Source organism: Micropterus dolomieu, linkage group LG17 (assembly GCF_021292245.1).
Source record: "Micropterus dolomieu isolate WLL.071019.BEF.003 ecotype Adirondacks linkage group LG17, ASM2129224v1, whole genome shotgun sequence".
Taxonomy (NCBI): Eukaryota; Metazoa; Chordata; class Actinopteri; order Centrarchiformes; family Centrarchidae; genus Micropterus; species Micropterus dolomieu.
This window is the reverse complement of record NC_060166.1, coordinates 29,303,422-29,317,533: the sequence shown is the minus strand read 5'-3', so window position 1 is coordinate 29,317,533 and position 14,112 is coordinate 29,303,422. Positions and strand designations below refer to the sequence as shown.

Genomic DNA, 14,112 nt, shown 5'->3' with positions numbered 1-14,112 from the left:
ACACTGACAGGCTGACCCCCTATCCCTTCAAACTCTGCAGCAATGCTGGCAGCAATCATACGTCTGTTTCCCAAAGACAACCTCTGGATATGACGCTGAGCACGTGCAGTCAACTTCTTTGGTCGACCATGGCAAGGCCTGTTCTGAGTGGAACCTGTCCTGTTAAACTGCTGTATGGTCTTGGCCACCGACCTGCAGCTCAGTTTCAGGGTCTTGGCAATCCTCTTATAGCTTAGGCCATCTTTATGTAGAGCAATAATTCTTTTTTTCAGATCCTCAGGGTGTTATTTGCCATGAGGTGGCATGTTGAACTTCCAGTGACCAGTATGAGGGAGTGTGAGAGTGATGACACCAAATTTAACACAACTGCTCCCCATTCACACCTGAGACCTTGTAACACTGACGTGCCAGCAGTTTAGACATTAATGGCTGTGTGATGTGTTATTTTGAGGGGGCAGCAAATTTACACTGTTATACAAGCTGTGCACTCACTACTTTACATTGTAGCAAACTGTAATTTTTTCTGTGATGTCACATGAAAAGATAAAATCAAATATTTACAAAAATGTGAGGGGTGTACTCACTTTTGTGAGATACTGTATGTGCTTTAGTTTGATTGTGGTTCTATAAATCATCAGGTGCTGGTATTTACAGTACATACCTATCACTTAGTGGCATGGGGTGCCTGTTTCCATTTTCAAATGAACCACATTAGCAGTTTTCCTGGTGACATGTTTATTGAACCCTGTAATAAGTCTCACCCCAAGACTTGGTAGCTAATTTAATTCTAAAGCATTGCTTTATGATTGTAATGTACAATCAACACAAAACATGGCTACCTAATCAATCCATTAATGAAAGTGACTCACCAAGCAAGGAATCCATTTTGCTGATTTACTAAGGCTACACTGGCAAAAAACAGCTGCTTAATATCTTACTTGAAAGCCCCACTCACTTCTTCTACTGTTAACAAGCCATTACAATGAGTTATGCACCCACTCTTCCTCTGCATAAATTCAGCTTTTTCTGTCTAGCTAAAAAGCCCCAAGTATTAAGGGAGGGGCTTTGTCGGTTGCAGGGGGCTATCACACTTCTAGTCTCTGTCTTTTCTATGGGACAGATCTGCTGTTATCACCTCTGTTGTGTATTCTCCTCATGTCCCCTGGGTGTCCGTATTTGCTGCTGTATGCCATTCTCATACTCACAGCCCATCTTAGATGTGGTGGGACCTGCTTTGCAGTGTCACTAGTTTAGTATTTATAATACATATGAGACATGCATATGTCCTTTAAGGTGGCATTATGGAAAGTCTTTTTAATAGAGGAGAGAACACTTTGGGACTGGGAGCTGGGTGTATGAGGTTATGTCAGGGTGTTAATTGCGCTAACTGTGTCATAGCTGGTGATAAAAAGCCCATTAAACAAGCAAGAGCCTCTAAAGTGTCATGAATGCAATCCTGTGAGGAAGAAATACATTGCAGAAAAACATCCTTTGATATTATCTAGTGGTTGGCCCAAGACAGCATCTACCAATCTACTCTGCACAGTTCTTTTTGCACTGAAATGTAACAGTAATCTTGTCTTCATTGACTTTCTCAGGTGGATCGTCAGTCCCAGTTCATCCAGGGTTACAGAGTTCTGTATAGGCAAACATCAGGACTGCCTTCACCAGGACCCTGGCAGACCCAGGATGTGAAGGTCCCTTCTGAGCGCAGTGTCATCCTCTCTGCACTCAAAAAGGGCATTGTGTATGAGATAAAGGTCCGTCCTTATTTCAACGAGTTTCAAGGCATGGACAGTGAATCCAGGACAGCTCGGACAACAGAGGAAGGTATGAGGAAGAAGAACGTACTGAGTATTAGTAGATTTAGTCAGAAGCAAAACAACATAGTGAGTCAAACTGTGGTGCGTCCACACAAATATGACATGACAGATGACACATGACGCCATAGGCTGCTTTCATGTTGATTTTTGTCATAATATCACAGGCGTCGCTCTCCCTCCCTTTGGAGAATGGAGAGTTTGTGTGTAGATGCATGTGCGTGCATGCAGGTTTGTTTGTCTGACCTTCCTGCTGTGCTGCTTTTGTTTTTGATTGGTGATGTTAGTGCCAGCCTTCTTCTAATCCATCACCCAGCAGCCACAGGCCTGAGCTGTGATTGGACGCAGCACACACATCCTGCTGTGAATATGATCTGTCACCCAAAGCGTGATTCATACAGGCTCTGACACGGCTACAGAGCTGTGTGGCACAAAATCTCACGCACACACGGGTCTGTGTTTGGATGAATGTGCTGTTTTGACCTATGCCAAAACAGAAATGCATCCTGCAGAACGGCACCAGCCTTGCTTCAACCTTCAAGTCAAACTGAAATTAAATTACAATGTGATCAGAAATAAATAAAGAAATAAAGACACACAGTGCATGCATACAACAGCACAATGAGACAAATACAGACTCTGCATACTGGAGACAAAGCTCTTCTTGCCACAACATATTTAGGCCTGCATGTATAGGAGACAATTCACCTCCTGTGTGTGGCAGTCCCATTTATTTTCCCTTTCTCACAGCGACCATATCTCCAGCCAGTGTACGCACTGCCATCACATTACAGATGTCGACACACATTCTCACACAGTAAACACATACATTCCAGCACACTACCTCTCCCTAAGGCCTCCAGAACCTGCATGTCCCATTAGCAATCCTGATAACTCTCCCTGCTTCTGCTCTATCTGCATCCCAGTCCCTCAGAGAGCTCGACCACTTTCTATTTCTGTCACAACCGTGCTGCTGTTCCTGGTCATAGCTGATACGCCGTCAAACAAACAGCTGTAGGCTCCTCAGAGACCCTGAGACTACAGAGAAGGGCAGCTAGATGGATAGAGAAGTCTTGTTCAGAGGGTGATTAAAACTTAGTTTGTCCATTAGCTAACAAAATTAGAGAATCCCCATAGCAGGTCCAGACCGATGCATGGTTAGAGTATGCTCAGCGCTCCAATCTTTGTAGTCTCTCTCCGCCTTTTTCACACATTCTCTCACTCTCCATCTGGACAGTCATGTCATGGCTGATAAATGAACTCTGGTTGCCATCTGATTCCCACTGAATGATTGATTAAAGAGGTCCATCTTTTATGCATAATAATGTCTATTTAGGCATAAGTAAAAATGTTGCGTTTGTAAAAGTGTTCATTTGTAGTGTACAAAACTACATCCGCATTGATGGGTATCTCTTGGGAAGGTCCACAGGTGTCCTCCCACACCCACCCACTGCTTTACATTAGCTATTCTTTTTTGTATGGATATTATATGTTTGTATTCCTTCATCATGCAGCATCATGCAGCACATCGCTGCGTGCGCATGAGAAACAGGGGGTTATATTCCTGCCTGCCATACATCACTCCACTAATGGCTCTATTAGCACAGTCCCAGAGGCCTCTAATGAAAAATGTGTATTGTTTAGTATAAATATGCATGATAATAAGCTGCTAAATCATTCATAACATTAACTTTGAATGACATTGTCTCTGATGGCTGCCACACACCAATCCAGCACTTTGTCACCTGGATGTAATGCAGCATTGGAGAGCCTTGAGCATGATGTTTGATCAGATGCTTCCTTGGTTGATTGTTTCTAATCTGGCCAAGGTGTTGAGTTCATCATTGGACCCATTCATCTTCCACCATGCCAGGGCCTTCTGGCTCTCTGGGGACCGGTGTGGCCAATCGTGCTGAGGGATGAGCGCAGATTTACAGGGTGACACGTGCCATTTTGGATGGAGGCGAGGTGAGGGAGAGGCAGCCCAGGAGTAATTGACCTGTCAGTATTCTGCTGTGGTGCCGCTCCCCTGCCAGCTACTGTGGAAATCAGAAAACATTATTTTTAAAATGTTATTTCCAGTTGGGCCAACTGTTATTTATTTTTCCTCTGTTACCCCTTGTGGGGTCAGAAGATTGTTGCCATCAGAATAACAACATAGAGAGTGAGGTTTATGAAAGCTTGGACTTGTCTTGTCTCTATCCACTCTCTGTCTGCCTGTGGATAGAGCCGATTCATTTAGATGTGCCTTACTCTGAAGCTTCCCTCTAATCCTTACCTACTGGCTTTAGTTTCATCTGGCTGATCGATGGAATCAGTCAATATGTTTACTGAGACCTTGTTTCCTTCCCCTGAAATGTATTTTTTTTCATATTTCCTTCTTGTCTGTGCTTCATTCTATAAGCTCGTTGACCTGCACGCCACCCTTGCTCGGTCAGTGTAGGAGTCTTAGCTTGACTGAGAGCACTGTCATTCCACAAATCAATACCAGTATTTTTCTGTGCAAATCCACCAGGCTGGAGCTAGAGAGGATGATATTTGAAATCATAGTACAATGGTAAAGATAGGCTATAGCCATGTCAGACCTGCCCTGGTCTTCATGTAAATCCCCCTCTAATTAGACATCTTGACAGCCTTCAGCCACCTGTGCCATCCCTGAAGAATAACATTCCTTGGAAGTGTACGTGTGTGTGTGTTTTTCTGTATGTGCACTTGTATATGCACTGTATCGTACATATTTATGAGCTCCTGTTCAAATGTACATTCAGTTGTTCCAATGCTGCTGTGCATCCCAATATTGTTGTTTCTAAGGATTAAATACTCTTCTGCTGCCTTGACTACAGAATAGTGTATTTGATTGTTGACCTGGTTAATTTGTGCCTCTTCTTTCAGCTCCCAGTGCCCCTCCTCAGCAGGTAACAGTCCTCACTGTCGGAAATCAGAACAGCACCTCCATTAGCATCTCCTGGGACCCTCCTCCACCAGACCACCAGAACGGCATCATCCAGGAGTACAAGGTTTGTCCAAGAGTCAGCATGGATTCTCATTTAACTCAAACAAAGCCAAATGGAACCAACTGAGTCTCTGTTCTTTCCCCTCTCTGCTTTAGATTTGGTGTCTTGGGAATGAGACACGTTTCCATGTAAATAAGACAGTGGATGCAGCCATACGCTCCGTGGTGGTGGGCGGGCTTCAAGTGGGAGTGGTGTACCGGGTGGAAGTGGCTGCTAGCACAAGTGCAGGGGTTGGAGTCAAGAGTGAACCTCAGTCTATCATCATCGGTAAGAGAACTTTTTAGCATCCAGTTTAAAGTTTTTCCCTATGTGAATGTCAGTGTTCACAAAGAAAAACAATTTTCAGTGTTAGTAGATTATTTCAGCCAAAGAACCACTAGTGTGATTGTTTTCATTAAGTAGTAGGAATTGCCAAATGGATGATAATGTTAAAATACTATCATTTTGATATGTGGTTTGTACACACATGATTTATGTGGAGCTGAGGCAGATTGTGCCTGATTTGACCCATAACTGATGGCTTGGCCTGTGGCATGTTCTTATTTCCCCAGTGTCACTCACATAATCCATCTCCGAGAGCAGAGCCCCAAGCTTGCAGTTATAATATATTGTCTGTTTGCGTGACTGTGGATGTGCGAATGGGTGTCTGTTCATGTGGTTACACTGTAATAGAGAGATGAGGAGCATTTGTGTAATATTACATGCATGCACATATCATATGTGCTTTATGGGTTTGAATGGTTCCCTTTCAGTGTGTGGGAACATTTGTTTGTGCTCTTATCATGCTCTAAGAAATAGTGTCAAGCAGACTAGTCAGGGTGAGCTGCGATTGGAGATCAATACAGGCCAGGATCCTCTCCTCTCATTTCACATGGTGTGTCTTACCGGCAATGGAGTGAATTAGCGGCTGAGCTAAGCAAACAACCTGTTCACCTGGGGGTTTGTTATAAGCTTTTGGCTTTGTCTTTTTCAGTCTGTACATTATGTTTCACTACACATGCTTTAGATCTATGTCTGGCTCCCCTGGTCAATATCACAGCTGAAATCACTGCTTACTTTCAGCTTAATCTTAAGAATCTTTGAGTCTAAAGCCCTTACCCTGCCTCGATGTGTCTATAGGTGTTTCTTCTGCACAGTGAAAAAGTGGAACATTCTCAAGCCCTACTGTATTACATGGTTGATTGTGTTAACTTTCACCTTGAAGCAACAAATCATGCACACATCAGTGTTGGTTGTTGTTTTTCTCCAGTAATCATCCACCCAGCATCACATTCATGTTTATCCCCTGCCCACAGGTAAGGAGTTCCGGGACGTGATTATACATGGTAACCGTAACAACAGCATCACAGAGCAGATCACTGATGTGGTGAAACAGCCTGCCTTTATCGCCGGTATTGGAGGGGCCTGCTGGGTCATCCTCATGGGCTTCAGCATCTGGCTCTACTGGAGGAGAAAGAAGAGAAAGGGCCTAAGCAACTATGCAGGTTAGACATAGTCTTATAGTCACCTATGCAAATTTATACTGAGATTCTGCTCTTGTGCCTTAGCAAACATTCTTCTACCATTCATTAAATAATATATTTTGTTATCTGTCAAAGAATTAAAGCAGTAATTTAACATTACATTAACATCTTTCAGTCCTAACCAGTGCAGTTTCGATGAAGACGTTGCTAGCAGTGACATTGAGATGGCTATGGTGTTAAAGCTCAACAGGGAGACAGATGTCAGTGTGAATCATTTTCAGAGCGCTACAGTTTTTGACAAATCCACCCACGGCGTTGGTTAATAGCCCAGAGTGGTCGAGCTGAGTGGGTAGACTGGACTTTCTGCTGGTCACTGAAGCTGGAGTTTGTCCAGCTCTCCTCCCACACATTGACCCTGACATCTTGCTGAGTGACCCCCAGTCAATACTTGCAACCACATACACTGCCAAGGGCACAAGATTTAATTAGAGAGCAGAAAATGGTAATGAACTGACACATTAGTGCTGCAGTCGGTGCAACAAAATATTCATTAGTTCTTGCCTTATTAACAAGCAGGAATTCAAGATATCCATATATTTATGTAGCCTTTTTTTTCCTTATTATTTTTAGCCCGTCAAACAGCGCATGTACAGTGGCAGCTGCTATAAGCTTGTTTGGTTCATTTGCTCTTCATTTGTGTTTGTTGCATTTATGTGTTTGTGCGTTTTCTTTGGTTTGTGCCACTGTCTGTACACCTCTGTGACAAGAGGCCAAGCTGGCTGCTTTTCTGGCTGTTGCTCTGCACACAAGATGCCGATGCGGTCTTATAATATCTGACCCTCAGCACCTCACGTCTTGACCTCGTACCCAGTGTGCAGATACCCCTAAAGCACCGCTTTTCTCTGCAGGCTTTTAACACACAACTTCTCTGTCTTCTTGTTTTGCAGTTCAGTCCTTCACCTTCACCCCTGCAGGTACTGTTCATTTGTCCCGTCTTTTCACCCCACCTCAACGCAGATTCATCTCCTGCCCGCTTATAGTATATACGCTTAGATTGTCAGACTGATGGTCATGGCTAATGCAAATCCAAAATTCACAACCGTGACGACAATTCAACCAACAAGAGAAGCCAATTTCATTCAAAGGAATCTATATTTGCTATTGGCCATGATCAGAGCCTTGCAAACTTAAGCCCTTATTCCGGCCAAACCTACAGCGTTATTTACATATTGTGTCGTATTTGTGTATATGTCTCTTGTGGTTACCAGTTTTTGAATGAAGGTCCATCCTGTCTCCTGTATCTTTTTTTTGTGGCAGTGTTGCAGTGCGGGATGAGATAATTTTTTCTCTTCCACCAATAATCTTTGTTTTCTTTTTAAGACTCAGATCAGGTTTACATATCTGTTCTCCATGGGTGTCAGTTATCCAGCTGGTGTATTTGATCGCGCGCCCCCCCCTTTTCCTTACATTTAACTTTTGTGTTCTTTACTTATGATAATTTCCCCGACTTTTCTAGTTATACATATTTGACTACATTGTCACCATCTGTCCCCTGCTGAATTAAGCCTTTCTGTGGATGGAGTGGACTGAGAGAAGAGTAGCCTGTCAAAGAGAGTGTCAAGAGAAAGTTAAAAAAGAAGTAAAAGATCAAAAGGCAATACAAATTAATATGAAATGTATCCCTAGAATCCTCTATACTGTACAGTATCAGTATATCTTATCGAGTCAGGCGTCAGTGCCCTCCCCTCTGTTTCCTGGATTTACTGTCAATCTTAACTAATACATTTTTTTGGTCAAGCAGCATGTGGTCGCTGTGGAGCCTACAACCAAAAACCTAATTTACTCTGGCCTTTTCTACAGCAGCTGTACAGATGTACAGAGAACAGATTATGGAACACATTAATATGTTTTTGAAACTTGTCTTTGGCTTTAAAATTGGAAGCACACCTCAGAGAAGCCAGAGAGGAAGCAGGTTATTTCACTAAAAGAGTTTTAAGTGGCAAGCACAAAACAAGGTCACATATAGCAGAGATTACAGAGTTAGAGCGAGGTGATATTTAGAACATGAGCCAGAGTGTGGCTGAAGTGTCTTACAGTGCTGCTCTTCTCTGTATTGACAATTAGTTGATGTATCGAGAGTGTCCTGTCTCAGCCTCTTAAAGCTGTCAGTACAGTAGAGGTAAATCACTACACTGTTGAGGCACACGGCCAGCAAGAAGGAGATTTGATGGAATTTTTATACACTGATTATGTCCACCCCCTCCCCCCCTTAATGCTTATTAAAGGGGATTAATCTGTATTCATATTGGAGAAAGTGCTTATCTGGAAGAAGGCGAGAAGCACAGCTATGCAGCCATGTCACTCTGGCTAACATAAAAGTGTTCCACAGCAGCCCAGAAATGTGCCTGTGCACAGATAGTGACTTCAGAGGCTTTCCCGCTGCACAGCCTCCCCCTCTCTTCCACCTTCTTTTCCTGTCAGTCCTCACTCAAACGACAGAGAGTTCTCTTATGCAAGTTTGTTGGTGGTGGAACAAAGAGAAATGGCTTTAGCTATGACTGAAAAAGGTTTGCCAACTCTGTCAAAGCTATATTTATTCGGGCAGACATACAATGTTGGTTTTATCTGGGTAAAACATTTATTGATAGTAAGTATTTTAATTCCACCTGCTGCTATTCAGTTGCATAAACCTTAATGCAGTAAATAAACTATCAACTGTTCCAACATGGATACTAGACATGTTTTAAATTGTGCTAAAAATCCTAAAATCATGTTCATGAGAGAGAAAACTGGATTAAATGAGCTTAGGTAATGTTGATGATGCATTAAAATGTTAGCAACCTCTGTAATCTATGTGGGAGTTTCCTCTCCCTGTCATCTGCGTTACTACGTCACCCACAGAAAAGCCCCCTCTCTCGCCTCTGCCTGGGCTTGTTGTGGAATCAACCTGAATGAAGCAGAAAAGAGAAGAGGAATGTTCAGCCTCCTCCTCTCTTTAATCTCCATGTGTGGAACAAATGAACCAAATTACTAACGGCACTCCTCTCTTGAGTAAACCAGCTCTCTTTTTTCCCCCTTCCTCTCTCCCCCCCTCATCGGTATGCGGGGAGTTCCAAAACTCTTGCTTCTGTGTTTCCTGTGATCCACTGAAGTTCTTACATGCTTTAGAACTCTCGATGCTGCTTTGTCATCATGGTAGTTGAACAGAGATGAAATGGATCCTTCACAGCCGTCTCTCACTTTGAGCCATGGAGTTTTACTAGCCGCTGACAAAGAGCAGCCCTTGTTATCTATAGATCACCGTAATGGAACAGGCCACATGGCTTCTGGGGAGCCCCGCTTGCTGGAGGATAAGTAACTCAGCCTCCGTGCTTGCAGATAGAAAACTCAATGTGATTAATGAACCCTTTGCCTTTTCTAATCATTTTTTGGCTGAGATTTAATCAGAAATCTGATAATAACTCAGCAGCAAAATAAGAAAGATGAAATGAGTTTTGTCTCTCATCAGGCATCTTGTCCTTGAGGAACACATGACGTCTCCACTTATGCAAAGCAATATGCAATCCTCATCATGCACTTTTTTTTTTTTAATTTTCATGAAAGACATTGGACGCAGAGGGGCATCTGCATCCCTTAGCGAATCCATCAGCTAGTGTTAGAAAAAGTGAACAGATTAATACAACTGTTGAAGCACAAGGGCAAACTGGACAATACTGAAAAGACATTGTATTCTGTCTCAATTTTGGAATTAAATCCTAGTTGTTTACTATGTATTATACTAGAGATACTTAATCTTTGGCTTTATCTTTTTTCCCCTCAATCCTTTTCCTATTTCTTTCTTTCCTGACTTTAGTGACATTCCAGAGAGTTGATGGTGGTCTGATGAGCAATGGAAGGTGAGTGTCCCACCAGGAACAAAACAGCAATCAGTATTTGAGTGCAATATCACAAGCAAATTTAAAAAATCTTCCTGTCATCATTATTTCATTCTCTGTCCTAAGTTTTACGTGTAGTAACACAACCTTTCCTTCACAATGATGCATTAAGTCTACAGCAAGCTGCTTTTGATTCTAACACTGATAAATGATTGATAAATTGATAGATAACCAATACCTGTTTGTGTGCCTGCCATGCAAACTGGCGTGCAAATATACATTTCTACCACATCTCCGTTCATGCATCGATAGATGAACTCATAAATCTCCTCAACAGAATTAACAGAAACAATTTAAGCAGAGAGTGCTTTTATTTTGTCATTTATCTTCCGCTGCTGGCTACAGGCAACCCAGAAGCCCTCTGGAGTGATAAATTTGCCTGTCACCTTGCGTGGGCGGCTGGGATCTGAGCACATGTAATAATGTAAAAATAATTACCCAGGGGAGACATGTGTGGAGGTACCCCACTTGCACCCCCATATAGCCTGCTCCATTTCAGTGTGTGTTGGTGAAAGAGAGAGGGGCTACAGAGAATAGGGCACATCTCAATGACACCAGTTACTGAGTCTTTGTGGGTATTCAAGAGACTCCCTTGAGAATCCTGGGCTTCTGTCTATCTACTGCTTATCACACCTGACTAGGTAAAGCCTCCAGACCTGAAACACTCAGCAATGAGATTGCCAACTGAATCTGACCCTGTGTGTCTCTGGGCTTTTGGGAATGTGTCTGTTCTGCAGTCTGGTTGTGGAATTTCTATTTTAACGCTTTTTTTCCTGCCCTTAAAGCGTGCGTATGACTGGATGCCACAATGGACAATTTTGCCTATATTGTTCCGTGAGCTGCACGCATGCTCTCAATGAATTAGCCACGCCACTTGCTGTGCTTTTTCTCATCTACTTTCTGCTGTAGTGTTTTTCCTTCAATTTTCCACGTAAGTGGTTCTGATTCTCACACCAGCGAATGGGATTTGAAATGTCTGTATTTGTGCTGCTCTATATTTGTCATAACTTTAGTCAGTGGCGGCGACTGCCACAGTTTTCACAAGACTGGAATTGGATGCAGTTTGGAACTCTTATTCTAGCACAATCCTCTGATCCGTTAGTCACTCCAGTGCTATCAAATCCCAGATGTTACAATTGCCCATCTGCCCTGAGAGTGAAAATGTGTAGCAAAGAATCAGAGGAAAATGTGTTCATTTGTTACATGAGATGTTTATTGCATTAATTAGACAATAGCAAATGAAGCCGCATCTGTTTCCAGTTTCTCATTGGCTCCTGCCAAATTGCCCTGAATGAACAATTACACTTAATCGATCACAAAATAAATGATTCATGGAAGATGAATAGGTTGCAGATTGGTAGACCTGGACAATTTGACTTTGGCTGCTCAATTGAAATTGATAAAAGCCAATATGGGCTCATTCTTTATCCCCCTGCCAATAGGGAGATGGTAATTAGTAGGTAGTAATAACTTCCTATCTTGACACTGATCAATATTATAGCAAAGCAGATTCATTCCTATAGGCGAGGAGAATGTGCTGGGCATTGCAGAGAACAGGTTTCACTAACCCTGTTACTATGGAGATTCCTTTACATCCCGGAATATGAATGCTAAATGACAGCGTGTTCCCTGAGTGTTGAGCTACAAAGGAATCTGTGTTTCCCATTGCTCTAAGTGTTAGCTAATGTCTAGACTTCCAAGTTCCATTCACTAGTCTGTGAGACCATAAACACCTGATTTATGAAGTTGCTTTGGAATTAATATCCCTCACTTGGCTTATTTATGGGAAGCTCAGTGTCAGGCATCTTAGGCAGTATTTATGATTTCCTACCCATCACAAGTAACTGAAATGTCTGACAGCAAGAGGAAATGCTCCAAAGCAAATTTTATCTGCCAAGGTTGCAATCCATCCTACGTTGGGCAGGGATTAAAAGTTAGGTGTTGACTTTTCATTAAACGTATGACCATGTGTCCACCCCCTGCCTACCCACCAGCTAACACACACACACAGACATATATATACAGTATATATATATACATATATATATATATATATATATATATATATATATATATATATATATCTCACAAATATCCCCAGTAGAAATCAGTCTTATTCTAATTGGCTTCAGCAGGAATGCTGCAGTGTGATAAATACAAGGACGATGCAGTCATTTCCACTGTCAGCTCCTTGTCTTTCAAATGGTCTTTCTCTAGTGGGCTGGGGGGAGGACTCACTGGAGCACACAGGACAAGTGGGACAAGTAATGAGTCAAAGGCATGGCCTTTTATTTTAGACAGTGTACATTTGTGGTGGAGTCTTGCTGGAGTCAACAAGAGAACAATGTCCTTTTCGTTTTCAGCTTCTTAAATGTTTCAGTCTGACAGATGCTAAGCGCACAAGAGGCAGGGAGGAGGAATAGAAAGAGATGGTGAATGTGTATGAGGGGAAAATAAAGGAAAATAAGGTTAGGGAAAGATGGTATGGCAAGAGAGAATGATGGCAGTGGGAGAACATGGCAGCCAGAAACAGAGGTAGGAAGGACGGGGGGAGATGTATTACCCTATAAAAGTGCATCTGTCTGATGCACAGCCATCAATTTGAATGACTTGTCTCCCCCGAGGGCCTGTTTTGGCATTCAGGAACCACAGCGAAGGCCCTTAGCTTGCCAGGGTTGCAGTTCATTGGACTCCCCCCTCTGTGGAACAGGTCTTCTCATTAGAACTTGTGGCTGAGGGAGAGACTGACTGCAGCACACCCATTACCTGCCTTTGTCCTCGGGGCTTGACTCTCTCCCAGTCCCTCAGAGCCAACACATCACCTCACTGGAGCTAAGACAAAAAACCCTATCAGGCAGCCTTGCTGCTAACTACTGTGCTCCACAGCTTCTCAGAGTGCACATGTGTATCTGTAGTCTGCTACATGCAGCACTGCCAGGCACTGACAGCGGGGTGTGCTGTGTTTCTGAGAAGGCAGTGCCATCCCCTTCATCACATGCGGTGCTTATCTGACCAATCCAGGATATGATTTCTCATGGAAAAAATGGAGAAAAGAGACCCTCAGCAAAATACTAATTATATTTGTGTTGTGTTTATATCTGCTTAAAATGTGTTTATTTTGTATCCTTTCTCTACTGAAGTAAACTAGTGTTTATACACTCCTATATTTTCTTTAATCCATTTCAATACATATTCAATGGAAGAAGGTAGGGTATGATGTATCAATGACACATTAACAAAGACATTTAACTCAATCTCTCATTCTCATTTAACTCCATCTGTGTTACCCATGGTAACGAGCCTCAAACGTGATTGTACAGTAAAGTGGCCCTAATGGCCTCCCAGCAGTCACCCATGACAGGTTAAAGTCTTAATAGCTGCTTTTTATGGTTCTCGCCCCCTCAGGAGGGACACAACACCTGTTAAATGAAGCTGCCCTCTCCCATATGCAGGCATCCCACAAGTGGGTCGGGGCATCATGGTGGGGCGAGGGCTGAGGTTTGACGTCTCATCAAATAAGATTTAGACTGTCTGGACATCACCACAAGGGGTTGATGGGAAAACACAGCAGAATGTATAAAAATATTAATGAATAAGAAAGCGTATACATGTGGGTGCCCGCATGCACTGCTGCACATGTGTGTGGAGAGCAAATTCATGAATTAGTGTCTTCACGGTGTGCTTTTGCATTAATAACTCAGGGAATGTGACAAAGACACAGCAGGAGAAACAGAGAGATAAAGGGCTGTGTTTGCCTGAAGGAATTCCAACTTTGTGGGGGAAGAAATGTATCCGTACAGTACCCCCCCTCCCCCATCTCAGAAGTGTTTCATTAGCTTCAGTGGCTTATGGCAAGCTTATCTCACACAAACACATATTC

The 14,112-nt window shown here is 42.8% G+C and overlaps 1 protein-coding gene across 1 annotated transcript in view; it reads left to right on the top strand.

Annotated features, from left to right (window-relative positions):
* The window catches only part of robo2 (roundabout, axon guidance receptor, homolog 2 (Drosophila)), a 250,147-nt gene that overhangs the window by 212,914 nt on the left and 23,121 nt on the right, over positions 1 to 14,112 (top strand). The window contains exons 15-20 of the mRNA XM_046073265.1: positions 1,599 to 1,830; positions 4,713 to 4,837; positions 4,930 to 5,101; positions 6,130 to 6,318; positions 7,245 to 7,271; positions 10,151 to 10,193. Coding sequence (XP_045929221.1) covers positions 1,599 to 1,830; positions 4,713 to 4,837; positions 4,930 to 5,101; positions 6,130 to 6,318; positions 7,245 to 7,271; positions 10,151 to 10,193 — 788 coding nt within the window. The remainder of the gene's footprint in view (positions 1 to 1,598; positions 1,831 to 4,712; positions 4,838 to 4,929; positions 5,102 to 6,129; positions 6,319 to 7,244; positions 7,272 to 10,150; positions 10,194 to 14,112) is intronic.